The sequence below is a fragment of the Vidua macroura genome, chromosome 4 (assembly GCF_024509145.1).
Source record: "Vidua macroura isolate BioBank_ID:100142 chromosome 4, ASM2450914v1, whole genome shotgun sequence".
NCBI classification, from domain to species: Eukaryota; Metazoa; Chordata; class Aves; order Passeriformes; family Viduidae; genus Vidua; species Vidua macroura.
Window position 1 is genome coordinate 32,437,770 of NC_071574.1, and position 15,644 is coordinate 32,453,413.

The 15,644-nt window shown below is 38.4% G+C and overlaps 1 protein-coding gene across 5 annotated transcripts in view; it reads left to right on the forward strand.

Moving 5' to 3' along the window:
• The window catches only part of GRIA2 (glutamate ionotropic receptor AMPA type subunit 2), an 89,025-nt gene that overhangs the window by 29,310 nt on the left and 44,071 nt on the right, over nt 1-15,644 (forward strand). For all 5 annotated transcript variants that reach the window (XM_053975125.1, XM_053975121.1, XM_053975122.1 and 2 more), the window contains exons 3-4: nt 10,786-11,025; nt 15,157-15,353. In XM_053975125.1, coding sequence (XP_053831100.1) covers nt 10,786-11,025; nt 15,157-15,353 — 437 coding nt within the window. The remainder of the gene's footprint in view (nt 1-10,785; nt 11,026-15,156; nt 15,354-15,644) is intronic.

Below are 15,644 nucleotides of genomic sequence, written 5' to 3' on the forward strand. Positions count from 1 at the left end.
AAATAAATGATGTTTCTCTTACTTCTACAGTCATTGAAAAATAGGGCACGCAGATAGGAAGGTGTGTGATGTGACTACTGGACCATTTCTAAATACAAATAAAGCCTGACAAATTAGGTTACCAGCTGATTATCCCAATGAGTGTCATAAATCTGCAAGATGTTGCAGAAGTTAGACTATGGCTGGAAGCACTGCTAAAATGTCTCCAAAATAACCACATGAAGCCATCCTTTGCTGTAGGTCAGTGTTTTAGGCTGGAACAATACAGGTGGCAGAGATCCATCATTATTCCTATGAGGAGTAGAAGCTGTTAGACCTGTGACAGCATAGGAAATTGTCTTTATTACTGTTACTTTTAGTCATGAGTTGGTGTGAGATATTCCTCTCAGCAGTTATGCCAAAATTTTTTGTTAGATAATTTACTTACAAGTCAGGTTCAGCTGTCTGGAGGGAGGAGAGCTTAGGCTGGGTGTGACAGGCTGTAGTACAGCTGCGTGCTGCAGTGCTGGCCATGCTAGAGTGGCAAGGCATAGGCTGGCCTGTGCAGGGTGAAGGAAATATGCTCCCAGCTGCATCATTTCAGAGAGAGATATGTAAGCAATAAACAGGACTAAACTGACTTTCTCAGAATATGATGTGTGGCAGGTCAGTAGTGGCCAGTTGGAAAATCACATTTTATTCCTTTAAAATGTGATATGGAGCCTTCTTCAGAAGTCATAGATCACTTTCATATCTTCTGCCTCATTAAATCCTCTTTATTCCTTACAGCAGTTTCCTTAAGATTTGTTCCAGATTTATTTGTTTTATCCTTACGAGGTAACCTCAGAGTCTTTTCTCATAGCTATTCCCATCCTTCTAACAGGGGAACTCTGTGCTGGAAACACACTTCCTTTTAGATGGTGCTAGACAATCTGTTCAGGAGTGATGGTTGGTCCTTCTAGCTCAATTAAAGAAAAACAAGTTGATAAATTGAATCCAAATCTGTCAACATTTTAACAAGAAGGACTTTGCCTACCAAGTTAATTTTATCTCTTTCCAAATAATTTAAAAATTTTTCAAAGACACAATGACATTTTCTTGGGAACTGGAATATGATTAGTTTAATGAAATGTAGAAATGGGATGCTTCCAGCAATGCTGATTAAGGAGAAGAGGAGATGATGAGTATTCTGTTGTATATAATATTTCTGGTTTGAAAATATGTGTGAAAATGGTTATGCTAAAAATGGAGAATTACATTTTTAGTTGGGATAAATTATATTTGCTCTGTTAAATTCAGTAGAGTTATGCAGATTGAACAAAGCAAGCCTGGCCCTGAAATAGATGACTTCTCCATAACTTGCACTGTTGCTCCAAAAAGCCCGTAGCCTCTTCTTAGGTTTGATTATCTGTTTCTACATCTAGGAGGTAACACTTTGTTGGGCACTCCAAATTCTGTATTACTGCAAGGTTGTAATTCTTGGAAAAGGTAGAAATAAAATCAGAAAGTCAGCCAGGCATATTTGCAAGGTAAGTTCTTAGATTTGAAGGAAATTGATTGACTTAAAGTTTGTATAATCAAATGGAAACAGAATGTTTTTATTTGGGATGGCAGGAGGAGAGAAAGAAGGGAGGCAGGGGACAGAAGCTTCCTGAAGAATATCTGGATTTTGGAGACAAGATGAAGTTATATTTCTGTTATTTAATAGCATTCCCAGGTTGCTATATTTGGGGTTCAGGAAACATTACATCTCCTTCGGCTGGAGAAAATGGAGATTTGGACAAATACACTAGGATCCTAACAGTAAAGAATTGTGTAATACTTTTGTGCAATATGAACTTTTTTCTCTTCTTTCACAAGGAGACTTGCATTTTAATTTTATTCTAGGAATCTTAGTTGATTCGTACGAACATAATAGTTTTAGCATTGTTTGTAATTACAAACAGTGTTTGTAATGATTTTCTTTGCATCATGGTAATGGTCCTAGCAATGAAAAAGATTTTCAAATGCTGTACAGTGCACAGCCAAACACTATTGAATTGAGTTCAACTGTCATTGAAACAGACTGTTTTTCTGACCTGTTGTTTCATTGTGAACATGATGTTTATTTACCACCTTCATTATTGCAGCATTAGCATATAGAGAAGCTGTGCCTATCATCATGTACTTTCCTAACAGATGGCTACTAACTTCTTGAAGGCTTTTTTGTGCTCGCTTAAAATATCCCATATTGGCACAAAGTTTCTTTCCTCAGTGTGAAGTATGATTGGCCAGTTGAAATAGATTAATCTGCCTCTCCTCTGGCTTTTGAGCTTGTTTTCTACTGCAGCAAACCAGGTTTTGAGTCTAATTTTACAAAATGATCAAAGCTGCTTTTGCTAGTAACAAGGTGTGGAAAGTTCCATTCAGTTGCATAATCTCTGAGCAAACAGTTCAGGTTGTAACAATGACTGAAGATGGCATTTCTGCCAGGAAAGGTGCAAAAAAAAATCGTTTGTATCTGCTCCACCAGAATTGTCCTCTACAGACATGCCAGCCTCAGGATTGAAATTCTTCCTTTTTCATTCTCTGAAAATTTCCCTAGTCAGCACTGTGAAAAACTAAGCCCCCCCATTCTGATACAGACTGATAGCTTGTGAACTCTCTGTCTGTCACTGTAAGTCACATTTTGTGCATTAATGCTGAGTGTACAGGTGAGGGGGATCATTGCTGAAGTATTTACGAGCTCCACATCATTCTTTGTGTGTGAGCTCAATATTCAATGATCAGCTTTCCCAAGGAGGTCTGGTATGTTTTGGCGTTTTCTTAGCCACATGTATGAACAATCTGCAAAGAGGAAAATACACACTTTAGGTCAGTATTGAATGGCTATCATTTTGGGCAGATTTTCTTAAATGCTTAGCATAAGATAAAGCTCCACATTTATCAGGGCTGGAATTAAAATTTGCAGAGATAAAAGGAAAGGTCTTTTCAGTGTAATTCAGTGTTTTGTTATCCAGAAGTATAGCATATCTTTAGTTCTGATTGCCATTGATTTTTTTAATTGGCATTGATTGCCTCTCAACTTTGCTAAAGGGTATGTTGGAATTTTAAAATACCAGCTTTTATTTGGGTTCTGTGCCCTATGTTTTATTGACTACTACCATAAAGCTTTGGTCTGTTGTCTTTCAGTTATTATGCTCTTCCTTGGACCTTTGGGAACTGTTTTCTTCCCTATTTCAGTTAGCCTACCATGGCCTTTAGGAAAAAATATTTCTATCTCAGGTTGTTCTGCTTAAAACATACTTTTTCATGGTCCTAAATATCCCTCTGGATGGACTTGGGTGATTCCTTATGCCTTATTCGATCTTCCTGAGGGGAAGCTTATGTGTAGGAGATAATTGTAGCATCTGAATGGGTAAAATAGACCGTGCTGACTATATCTATAATATTAGCTGAAAAAAAATTTAGTCTAGGCAAGTGTATGCAATATGCAGTCTGCTGTGCTGCAGTTTTTGTAATGGCTTTGGAAGCAATCCATACTGGTTTTTATTTTCACACTGATTTTTTGATACAGTTTCAATCATATGTGAATTCTTTCTTTTCTCTGTGGTTCCTGCTTATTTTTTGTTCTGTCTGTTGTTCCTTTCCACTGTCTACTTATTCAAACATGGTCTTTCAGAAGCTGAAATGATTGTGTAAACTGAGTATTTCAGTTTCTACATCTTGTTCCTGACTACTTCCGATTCATCTATCAACTTTTCAAACCAATGAGTGTTTCCTTTGTGTTTTGGTCTCTTTTGGAGAGGCAGTGCTTGACTCTTTCCTTATACTTATGTTATAGTTTCTTTCTCATACAAGTGAGAGAATAATTATTCCATTGTGTGTGATTAAATTATTGCACTTAATACTTATTTCCCTATGCTAATATTAAAACAGTTTTGCTAACACTAATAATAAACCAAGGTTTTACAATAAAATAATATATAAAGCTACATTAATACTGGACAGCATGTGAAATCTAAGCACCAAATGGCAAATACTTTCTCATTTTAAATTTTCATCTTTGGACAGAAACCAATTGTCAAAATTCTCATAAATAAAAATTCAGAAGTATGTCAAGAGTCATGATACCAGTGTTTGGAAATTTACCTGTGAGCAGGTAGCATTAGACATTTGTTTCAGTAAGTAATTAGCACTTTGCTAGTTTTCTTTTTACAATTTGAATGTAAAGAATTACTAGGTTCATTACTTTCCCTTTGGAGAATACTGAAGGAAGAAAATTTTGGCTTAGGAGAACTTTATCAGAAAATTTCTAAGCATATATATTGAAATCCAACTTTTTCCACATTAAATCATGTGATTTAATGATTCAGTTCTGCAACTGAAGACAAACAAACTGTCATTCCTTCATTGGAATCACTTCACTGTGTAAAGCTTAGCATATTTGTAATGCATTTGTATTTGTAATTTGCAAGTGTTCTCTTTACTTGACACTTCCTGAGCTTTGGGTTTAGGATGATCATCACAGAAATATATTCTATATGATGAGAGGCAAAGAGTATATAGTACTGTATTTCTTTGTTTCTGAAGAACCATTATTACCACAGTGGTAAATATCAGGTTTTCCTGCTTATAGAGTTCATTGACGAAACAGAGCAGTGAAATGGAGAAAGTGGAAAAGAGAAAAAGGTGTAAGTGGCAAAAAGGAGTTCTAAGAAGCAGCAGATGTAGACAACAGTGTAAGAATTTAAGAATGGAGCAAACAGTTTCGGCCACCCTCTGACAGGGCACCTATTTCTCATTGCAAGCTTAAGCTTAATTTTGTTGTTGCACAAATCTGGCCCCTAACTTTTGGAATAAAAGTCTAGGGCTCTTTTTAGTGCTCTGGAAAACAAAGGCAAGCTAGGTTTGTGCCTGGCTATATTTGTAGAACAAGAACTCAAATATAAAACACTTAAACCTTAACTATAACAAAACCTTCTGGGAACTGTTTCTTCTCAAGAATCTTTATTTACCCTGTTTCTTGGAATTCACAGTTATTTGCCATTCTAGGAGAATCTCTTTAGAAAGAGATTAGAATCGAACTTACTGTATTCTTCCCCTCTTGCTGCTAAGTAAGCTATAGACTATTTCTGAAAAGGATCCCATGAAGCCAAAAAACCCCAATTCATAAGGAGAGCTTGAAAGAAATGAATCCTGGCCATTGGGTCTAATGTCATTAATGAAACAGATCTTTCATATTTCAATGGCTTATGAGTCCTAATCATCATGACTTTCTTTTTTTTACTCTAATAATTGTGAACAGCTTGTGATTCACCGTTATAAAACTAATGTCTTCCAGCAATAGCAACATGACTGTAGATTTAGTCTGAAGTGGGAATCCTGCCAAAAACAATTGCAGTTTCTGCATTATCCGCTGGGTCACCATTTTATTTGGAAATACTGTCCATTCTTTTCCTTTCTGCTCCTAAAAGACACAAAAAAACCCCTAAGAATTGCAAGAATTTGTCTTTAGACAAAGTCTAAATGCTTATTTGTAGCGTGTTTTTATTACATAGCATAGATGCCTGCCCACATACCTTTAGTGGAATTTCACACAGAAAAGCACAGCACTGAGGTTTTTCTGTGTGACACTGTGACACTGATCACTGGTGATGAAAATTTATTTTTACCTGGATTATAGTTGGGCCTGATTTTTCTGGCTGACCCAGATGTGAGTTATGTCCATATTTGAAGATTTGTGTTAGAGACATTTTTATCTCACATTAGGGGAGCCTTGGTTGAATTCAATGAGACATTGTATCTGTTTTGCAGGTTTCATAATATAAAATGTTTTTGCTTTTACCATATTATTTGTTGGGATTGTTTACCCCGTGTGTGTGTAATTCAGCTTTTAAACTGCAGCTCCTTTAGGTACTTAGACCTGCAGTGACTTGACTTTCCCAGCTGGAGGTGGTGCTTTTTATTTGTCTTTCACTTTGTGCAGGAGAGGAGATCACAATTCCAGTTTTACCAACCTTCCCCAGAAGAAGACACTTGTATATAAGGACTGATGATTTATCAGGTATAGAGACTATTAAACAGAGAGTTGTTCACTGTGTTAATCCAAGAGTGCTGTATTTAAGTAAGTCGTGATGAGAGATGGTATGTGATGAGAGTTTGCACCTTGTCAGGGAGGATGTTCAGTTTGAAAGAATAGGAAGTGTCTTCTGAAGAGAGTAGAGTGGCTGCATGTTTGTGTCACTGAAGAGGTACAGTGGAGCATAGGCCAGCAGTATTTACAGGTCTGTCCTGTGGGTGGAAGGTGGAATAACACCTTTTTCCCTGTCATGGTGTATCCCTACCAGCTGCTAAGCACTCACAGCCACTCATTCTCTCCTCTGTCCCTAGAATAAAGAGAAGATAGGAAGAGCAAAAGTGAGAAAACTCATGGGTCAAGGTAAAGGCCTCCAGTGTCAGAAAGGTGTGGAAGATGGGCGATGATTCTGAAAAGGCATCACCTATGGTTTTCAAATTTTCTGCTTGTTGGCTGCTGCAGGAAACATTGTTCCATCTGTGCCTAAAATCACTGACTGGTGATGGAAGAAAAGCAGTGTGACAGGAGAAATGCATCCTAGGTGTTGGCAGTAGTGACATAAAATATTTTTATTTTTTAGTGGTCCTTTGATAAGACTGTTGTTGTCTCTGTCACTTTATATGGTTTAATTCAGAAGGTCACAGTAGTGTACAAGTAAGAGTGTTTGCAAAATTCTCATCCAGAAATCCAGAAGTAAACTGATGCTCTATTTTTATGTACATTTTTGAAGGTGAGTTATGAGGCATTAATGCCTTTATTGTAGCAAGTTCAGATGGTATTTAGCCTTCACTGCATATGGGAAACAATTATTCATGAGTGTGTGGGGAGGTAGTGAGTTGGTTTTGCCTCAGCAAGAGCATAATGATGTGGAATAGAACAAGGAGTTCCAGTAACTTAAACAGTAAAGCTATTCAGAAAATTCACAGCCTTTTTCAGAAATCTTTGTCCAACATGACACAGCGGCCCAGAGACAGGGCTCTGGTGGGAACATGCTCCCAACAGGTGTTGGGCTGGAGGATGGAGCCTGATCTTACCAGTACTGGCCAGCAGCAGCGAGCACTCCTGTGGGAGGTGTGCCTGGGTAGGGGAGCTCCTCTGTGTTCAGTGACAGAGTTCTGGGAGGTAAGTGGGTTGAAGAGTAGCAGGGAGAGAGAGAGGGACCAAAAGCTACCTGCTTTCCCTGACAAGGCTGGACAGGCAGACATTTCATGACCAAAAGGATTCCCTTTCCTCTCTCTGCCTGGGTGAGCACAGTGACTTAAGGGATAGCAGGCAGTGGTGATGGGTTCCTGCCTGGTGTAGCTGGTGTGTCTCCTCTGTGGCTGCCCCATCTTCCCATAACAGGTATGATGCTCTGCAAGGGAAACTGAACAATAACAAGCACACTGGTTCATCCAGCATGGAGGTGTTGCTGAGGTTGGCCTATGCTCTGCATCAAAACTTCTTCCATAAAGAAAAAAGATGGGTCATTTCCATAAGAGAGTCCCCTCTGAAGGGAACAGAAGGCACCTTATGCCAATGAGCCCTGCCTCCTTGGGGCTTGGGTTAAAGATATGAAGAGAAACCTTCTTGCCCTGAATACTGCCTTTGATTGTTTATCCTTGATTGATTTTTTCAATCTGTAATTAAGTTGTCACAAGAAGTCTGAGGAAGTCCCTGAAGACTGTCCCAAGTCCTTGAAGTCTCTCTGAGAGCAACCTGAGACTTCAGGGACTTGCGACAACTGGTAGAGGGATCAGGAGCGCAAGTGGCGTTTTCCTCTATCCTTTCAGGTGTAGAGAAGATGAGGGAAGAAACAGAAAAAACCAGCAAGCCAGCAGATTAATACCTGCCTCTAAGCCTGGCGTCATCAGTAGAATTTTGATTTTTGGGGGTTTTTTTGGTCATGGGTCAGTTGACTTGACATCAAGTCTGCTAGGACTGTGGAGGTCCTGTTGTCTGGAAATTAGCAAAGGTTACACCCATCTACAAGAGCTAGAAGGATAACCTTGCCTGTCAGCCAAACCTTGGTGCTTGGTAAGGTCATCTTAATGCTCTCACAAGGCACATGCGGGTCAAACAGGTGATCAGGCTCAGCCAGCACAGATTTGTGAAAGGCATGTTCTGCTCATCCAGCCTGATCTCCTTCTATGGCAAGACAACCCTCTTGGTGGGTGAGGGAAAGGCTGTGAATCTTGTCTACCTGGCTTTAGTAAAGCCTTTGACACCATTTTGCACAGCATTATCCTGGAGAAACTGACTGCTTATGGCTTGGAGGAGTAAAAAGCTGGCTGGATGGTCAGGCCCAGAGAGCAGTGATGCATGGAGTTCCAGCTGGCAGCCAGTCACAAGTGGTGTCTCCCAGGACACAGTGTTGAGGCCAGCCCTGTTTGATGTACTTATCAACCATCTGGATGAGAGGATCAAGTGCACCCTTGGTCAGTTTGCAGAGGACACCAAGTTGGGTGGGCATGTTGGTCTGCTGGAGGGTTGGAAGGCTCCACAGAGGGATCTGCACAGGCTGGATTGATGTGCCAAGGCCAATTTTATGAGGTTCAACAAGGCCAAATGCCAGGCCCTGCACTTGGCTTACAACAACCCCATGTAGCACTACAGGCTGGAGGAAGAGCAGCTGGAAAGCTGCCCCATGGAAAAGGACCTGGGAGTGCTGGTCAACAGCAGCTGAACATGATCCAGTGTGTGCCCAGGTGGCCAAGAAGACCAATGGCATCCTGGCCTGGATTTTCAATAGAGTGGCCAGCAGGACCAGGACACTGACTGTCCCCCTGTACTCACACTGGTGAGGCCGCACCTCAAATCCTGTGTCCAGTTCTGGGCCCCATAATACAGGAAGGACATTGAGGGGCTGGAGCGAGTCCAAAGAAGGGAAGTGGACCTGGGGAAGGGTCTGGAAGGGTCACAAGTCTTGTGAGTACCAATTGGAGAACCTGGGGATATTTAGCGTGGGGCAAAGGATTCTCAGGGGAGATCTTATCACTCTCTACAACTGCCTGGAAGGAGGGTGTAGCAATGTGGAAGTTGGTCTGCTCTCAGATAACAAGCAACAGAAGAGGAAATGGCCTCAAGTTAGGATAGAGGATATTTAGACTGGATATTAGGAAAAATTTCTTCATGAGAGGGCTTGAGAGGCATTGGAACAACTGTCCCAGGGAAGCTGTTGAGTAACTATCATGGATGTCTTTAAAAGATGTTGAGGTGTTGCACTTGGGCACATGGTTTAGTGACAGACATTGCAGTGCTGAGTTAGTGGTTGGACTCTGATCTTAAAGGTCTTTTCCACTCAAAACAATTCTATGATTCTGTAACGATTTGTAGTTAGAATGGAAAAGGTTTGACCATCTTGTACGCTAGCCCTGTAAAACTGCAGCATCCTTTTATAAAGAGGTGTTACTCATCAAGTTTTTTAATCACTTGTATTTTCTCACCTGAGGCGAAATTCTGACCTAATTAAAGTTAATAGGTGAAAACTTAAAACTGGCAGACTCAGAATTTCACTCATTCTGTTTAGGTGCTTTTAATTGGAGTAGACGAATAATTAGGGCGTGAGTGATGAGTGGTAGCATTGATACATAGGCAAAGCCATGGAAAGAAGATAGCAATGAGAAGTAACAGGCATAAAGGGATAATATTTATTTTTAAAAAAGAAACAGAATTTTAAAAATAAAGATACAATAACTTTGAAAGATAAAAATATATTATTAGTTCAAATCTAGAAAATTCTAAAAATAAACCAACTTATTTTTGCCCTTATATGAATTATATTCAAGGATTAGTGCACTAAATGGCTGGGCAAAATTAGCATCAATTACACTGTGATTTCTATCTATAAGCAGGTCAGGTGTCTGTCTCTAGAAGAATGTGTCTTGTTCAAGGTGACTCTGCAAACCAAAGAATGCATAAGTGATAAGTGTGAATTAATCAGAGATTAATATTTCCTTCTTTTACCCTGGGTTTAGAACTTAGGCACTAGTATACCCTGCAGTCTCAAAGAAAAGAATAGCCCAGAAGAGCCAGCTCTTTTGCACAGGCTGTCGTGGTCAGTCACATTCATCAACTGGCTTGAACTGTCTCCAGATAAAAAGTGAATGATCAGCATGTTATTTACACCTATGAGGTTATTCTTCCTGCAACATGACCGCAAGTGTCATCCAGAAGGACCAGCTTTTGCTGAGTCCTGCAAAGCAGGAATTAAAATAATGCTTTGATACATGAGGGTTTTAAAGCAAATGGACTTCTTACTGCTCTTGATAGATTTGGGTTTAGTTTTGGCTTTGTGTTTCCACAACTGGAAAGTTATTTAAAGTATTTTGTTGAAAGCTCAGTGAGTCTTAACCTCAGAGGCCGTTTATTTTTAACATGACAAAGCATTATCTATTTCCATAATGGCTATGTGTGGTCACAATGTCTCATTTTTTGAATTGCAACTGCCATTGATGTCTGTCATCACTGCTCTTTACAACATAAATTGAATTTAAGAATACGTTGGTGTGTTTTATTTCTGCATTTATCATCTAGGAGTGTGTACCACTGATACTTTTTTTTTTTTGGTTTTTTCGAGTGTAGGTTTTATATTACTGATTGATAATGCTAACAAATTATCTCCATAGCAGAGTATTACATTTTTTGCCTGATATTTGTGATCAGATACTTTTCAGACATACATTTCTCATAAATATATACATTATAAAGTTTTCAATAATTTTTTAAAATAAATTCTCTCACTAATTTTCTGTCTTTCTTCTTTCCAGTCTGCTCCCAGTTTTCAAGAGGAGTCTTTGCTATTTTTGGATTCTATGACAAGAAGTCTGTAAATACCATAACATCCTTCTGTGGGACTCTTCATGTCTCCTTCATAACTCCCAGCTTCCCAACAGATGGAACCCATCCCTTTGTCATTCAAATGAGACCTGACCTCAAGGGAGCTCTTCTTAGCTTGATCGAATACTATCAGTGGACAAAGTTTGCCTATTTGTATGACAGTGACAGAGGTAAGGTGTGGCACTTTTTACCTGCACCCTGTTTGGCAGATGTATCTTGTTGAAATCTGGAATTCATATTAGATAAGTAAATAACGGAAGAAATATTTACCTCCAACAAGTGTAAGTGTAATTGAATCAAGTGTTTCTTTCATTTAGAAATGAACTTTTGGGACAAAACCAAAATTGTTTAAATGAGAATGAAATTTTTATGGTATGCATTAATAGAATTGCAAGCTGTTAAGCTTAAGATTAGTCACATGCTGTAAAACAGTTTCTATGTAAAGTTTTTTTCTTTTTTTTGTTAAAGAAACATCTAAGGAGAAAAAAAAACTAAGCATGAATGGCTGTCTGCTACCACAGATTCACTCCACGTTTGCAAAATCTGTAGTTGGGCACCAAGCAAGCAATGAATCTTGGATGCAGTCAGTTCCTAGACTGCTTTTGGTATCGAGTTCCTCGCCTCTGTTGAGCTTAGATTTTACTGTTGATGTTGATAAACCCAAAGGCATTGCTCAGGATCAATTAACTCCACCATACAGCCTTCTCATGCCCTTTTATGGCTGTAGTAGAAATAATGTAACAGTATATGAACTTGCAAATGTCACTGGCAAATTGTGGTATATCAGTTAGTTTTCTAAGAAGCCGCTTTATCCAGAAAAGATGGAGTTTTTGATTGCTTTTTCTGGAATTCCATTATTATCATTCTGTTTTCAGGTTGTCCTCACCTAATAGTCCTTGGCTAACTTTCTGCTATTCTTGCCTGGTCCTGTTCCCTTTAAAGAGGCTATTTTGTGGCTTTCCTGCATGTTCATTGGTCAGAGTTAAATATTAAATGCATTTTAACTTATAAAATGCTAATAGAGTTAAAGCATGGTTATACCACTCCATGGTTTTTTGAGTAATGGGGTGACTTTAAATTCCCTGCATTCTGATGCCATTTTATACATGATGTTCAGAAACTGAAGGAGTCTCCTCAAGAGAGTTCTGTATCACTTTTGTAAGCATTCCAGTTAGAAGAACTAATCCTACGTGTGTAGCCTCCAAAGGTAATGTCACATGGAACAATGAATGCTAAGTTCATTTCTCTGGCAGTTCCTTTTCAAATTCACGTTAGAATCAGAAATGTTCACTGTCTTTTTAGAAAGGACAGAGATGTAAAACTACTTTCTCAGCCAGTACTCTGTCAATCATCTAGTGGTGGGCAGAATGTGACCTGCATGTGATTTATATTTAGGAAATACTGAAAAACACCTAGTTCTTGTGAGCTGCACTGTCTGGATCTGACCAGGAATAACAGTATCAGATTGTTCTTTCTACCACCCTTTGGTTCTTCCTTGTTTTCTTACCTCTTGGTTTTAATTGTGGCAAGGCACCCCAGTGACAGCAAAGCATGAAGCTCTTACCTTCATGTTGAGTAAATAGTTGCTCCTCAGTGCTCCCCACAGATTGCATGAGGTCAGCCTGCAGAGTCAAGCAGTTTGTAGCCAGCTACATTGACATCAAATCCCAGATACACAAGTCCACAGTTCCTTTAAGCACTTCTGCCTGTTACTGTAGTGATGTATATTTAAGGAATGATATAGAATTTAAGATATTTCCACCTTCAGGAGTGAGATAAAAAAGGCAAAGAGACTTACTCTTCATGGAAACTATGAAGGCTAATAATTAGTTTGATGACTTATTCCTAAAGATTTGTTTATTGCTGGTGTTAGAGCACTTCTGTGTTTAGGGACTGAAGTACAGGGTAATTTGCTGTCATTCCTGTCCATAAGAAGTGAGGCCATTCAGTATATGTGTGCCCAAGCTTTTACTGTCTTAATACAATAGTTATTCTCATGTAATGTGGAGTAGTCTCCTTTACCATCCTTAGATCCTCTCTGCCATTACTAACACTAAGTTTTGGAAAAAATAGTAGCATTATTATTCTATACAGATTCTATCTGTAAAAGAATTGCTGAGTTATTCAATCTCTCTTCCATCTTCCTTTTCAAAGCTTACTGCTTTAAAAGTTTGTCTCATGATAACCAAAAGAGGTTCAGGACATGAGTTTTCCAGGCAAAAGTGCTCACGCAGCTTAAAAAATAGCAATTGAAGTTGCTGGAGTTTTCTCCTCTGCATTCTCCCACTTTAGTTACTACTCTCTAGAAAATTTAGCTTTCACAAAAGTTTTGCTGCAAATGCTTTCTGTTTGGTTGTTTTGGTTTTGTTTGTGATTTTGCACCATGTTATTGCTATCAGAATAAGCTAAGCTGTATGGGGATGACAAATCTGCCACAAAAAAAAAAAAAATAAGGCAAGCAATCCAGGCAGCCATTTGATATCTATGCAGAGAGTACGTCAAGAAAAGAGAAACCCTGGGAAAAACAGAAGATGAGAGGAGTAAAATATAGGAACCCTTTGCAATGGATGGTATTAGCATTAATAGTCCTTATTAATTTGTGCCTAGTTGGGATTGTTTAATTCAGAGGAAATTTAGACAGGTTGGAGGACCTGAAATCTGCTCAATGAGATTTGAAACAATTATTCAGAATGAATGGCTTCATTTTGGCTTTGTCTTTTTTTAAAATTTTAATTCATCATTTCAAGCAGTATTTTGAGGTTTAAACATACTTTAGTGCTTTTCAGTGTTTTAAGATGCTCCCTGCATCTCTCAGTTTGCTTACATTACTAATCTTTCCCTTTTAACACAAGTTGTCCGGATTCATCTTTAGGATTTGAAATAGTTTGTATGTACTGCTGGACTAGTAATCTGTGATTTTAAAATAAATATTCATTACATGACATACAAAACTTAATATCAGTCTTTCTTAAAGAGACTTGGCAAACTAGAACTATATAAGATAATAATTCAATTTATGCTATTGGAAGCCTGCCATTTTCTGCCTTTGCTGATGACCAGTCTTGTGTAGTGCTGTATGTCATTACCATTTTCACTGATGAAGATGAATTGCAAAACACTGACCAATCTTAATTTAATATTATACCTACAGACTGTGAAACAGATTAATTCTTAGTGCTCTCCTTCTATGTTTATGGATATAACTACTATTATTTCTCATGAGAGTTATACCTGAAGCTCCCTTTACATACCACATCAGTATTTGTCTCAAAGAAATGACTCCTGATGTTTGGTGGTTTCAGGAGAGAAGAATGTGCAAAAATGTCAATTCACTCATAAGAAAGTCCAATTATTTTTTTTTTCCAGTAATAGTATCTGGCTAAAAATTGCTCTCTAAAATCATGTAGAAATCTCTGGTAGGAATTCAAACATGATAAGTCTCATTCTTGTACTACTGGAAGTCATTACATTTTAGTTTTTGTATAGCAGGAATTAATTTCCAGCAGTAATTTTCATGTATCTCTACTATGTTAGCTCATCCCTAAAAATTAAAATCTGTCAAGTAAAATCTTCAGTGGTTTTACAGTATATTGTAGGCAGTTGCATCTGTACAAGTGTTACAGCTTCCTATCAGGAACTTGCCAAATTTACGGGATGGAAGGAAACTTCTCTGCGCTGCTTGTAGGTGTTAGCATTGAGCCTGCTTATCTATATGGAAAAATATATCTCAGCACCTCTTTCATAATCAGGGATGTGAGTGTGGGCAGCAGAAATAATAAATCCATTACCATCAATGCAGAACATGGGAATTCTGCCATAGACTTCATTGAGGTCTGGGTTTAAATACAGTTCTGCTCAAGTACTGGGAACAAAACCTGTTCAATAGCTGTTGTTTAAGCAGCTGATCCTTTAATAAGGCTGATCCTTTTTTTAATAAGTGGCTGATCCTTTTGCTGTAATTGGATCACTCCTCTCCTAGAAGATCTCTTTCCTGCTATGTGGAATTCCAGCAGTGGATCAGTGAAAACAGCGAAATCCAATTCTGAAGAAGATTGGGCCAAAGCCAAAGTCTGCACTTAAAAGGCTTTACCTTGATGCCTTGCAGTGATGCAAATGGAAATTTCATGCAATAATAATTGATTTGGCCCACATAAATTTTAGTTTCTGATTTCTACCTACTTGTGACAGGTCAAACAAGTTACAGATCTTAAATAAGTGATCGCACAAATCACGTTGTAGAAGCTTGTTAATTCCTGAAGCTTTGTCAGTCATATCTTCTGTTTTCTCCTGTGCTTCACTAGGCTTATCAACGTTGCAAGCTGTGCTGGATTCTGCTGCTGAAAAAAAATGGCAAGTGACTGCTATCAATGTAGGAAATATTAACAATGAGAGAAAAGATGAAACTTACCGTTCACTGTTTCAAGATTTAGAGGTAAAAAAGGAAAGACGAGTGATTTTGGACTGTGAACGTGATAAAGTCAACGACATTGTTGATCAGGTTTGCTATCCTCCTTTCTTCAGTGACAGCAGTTAGCAGTATTCTATAAGTAATTGTAATGAGTTCATTTGTTTTGATGGTATTTTTGTGATTGTTATGAGTCATTTGGCAGTGACAAGTTTGTATTGAGGACCGCATATGTGCCAGGGAGAAAGTGAACATACAAATCCTATAATCCCTCCCTTTGCTCAATGACAAGATAATTCTATCTGGATGATCCTGTGTAGTTTTCTATACTGGTTATTTAAAGTAAAAACAGTAATTTACAAAATACCTTGTTCAGACTATTTT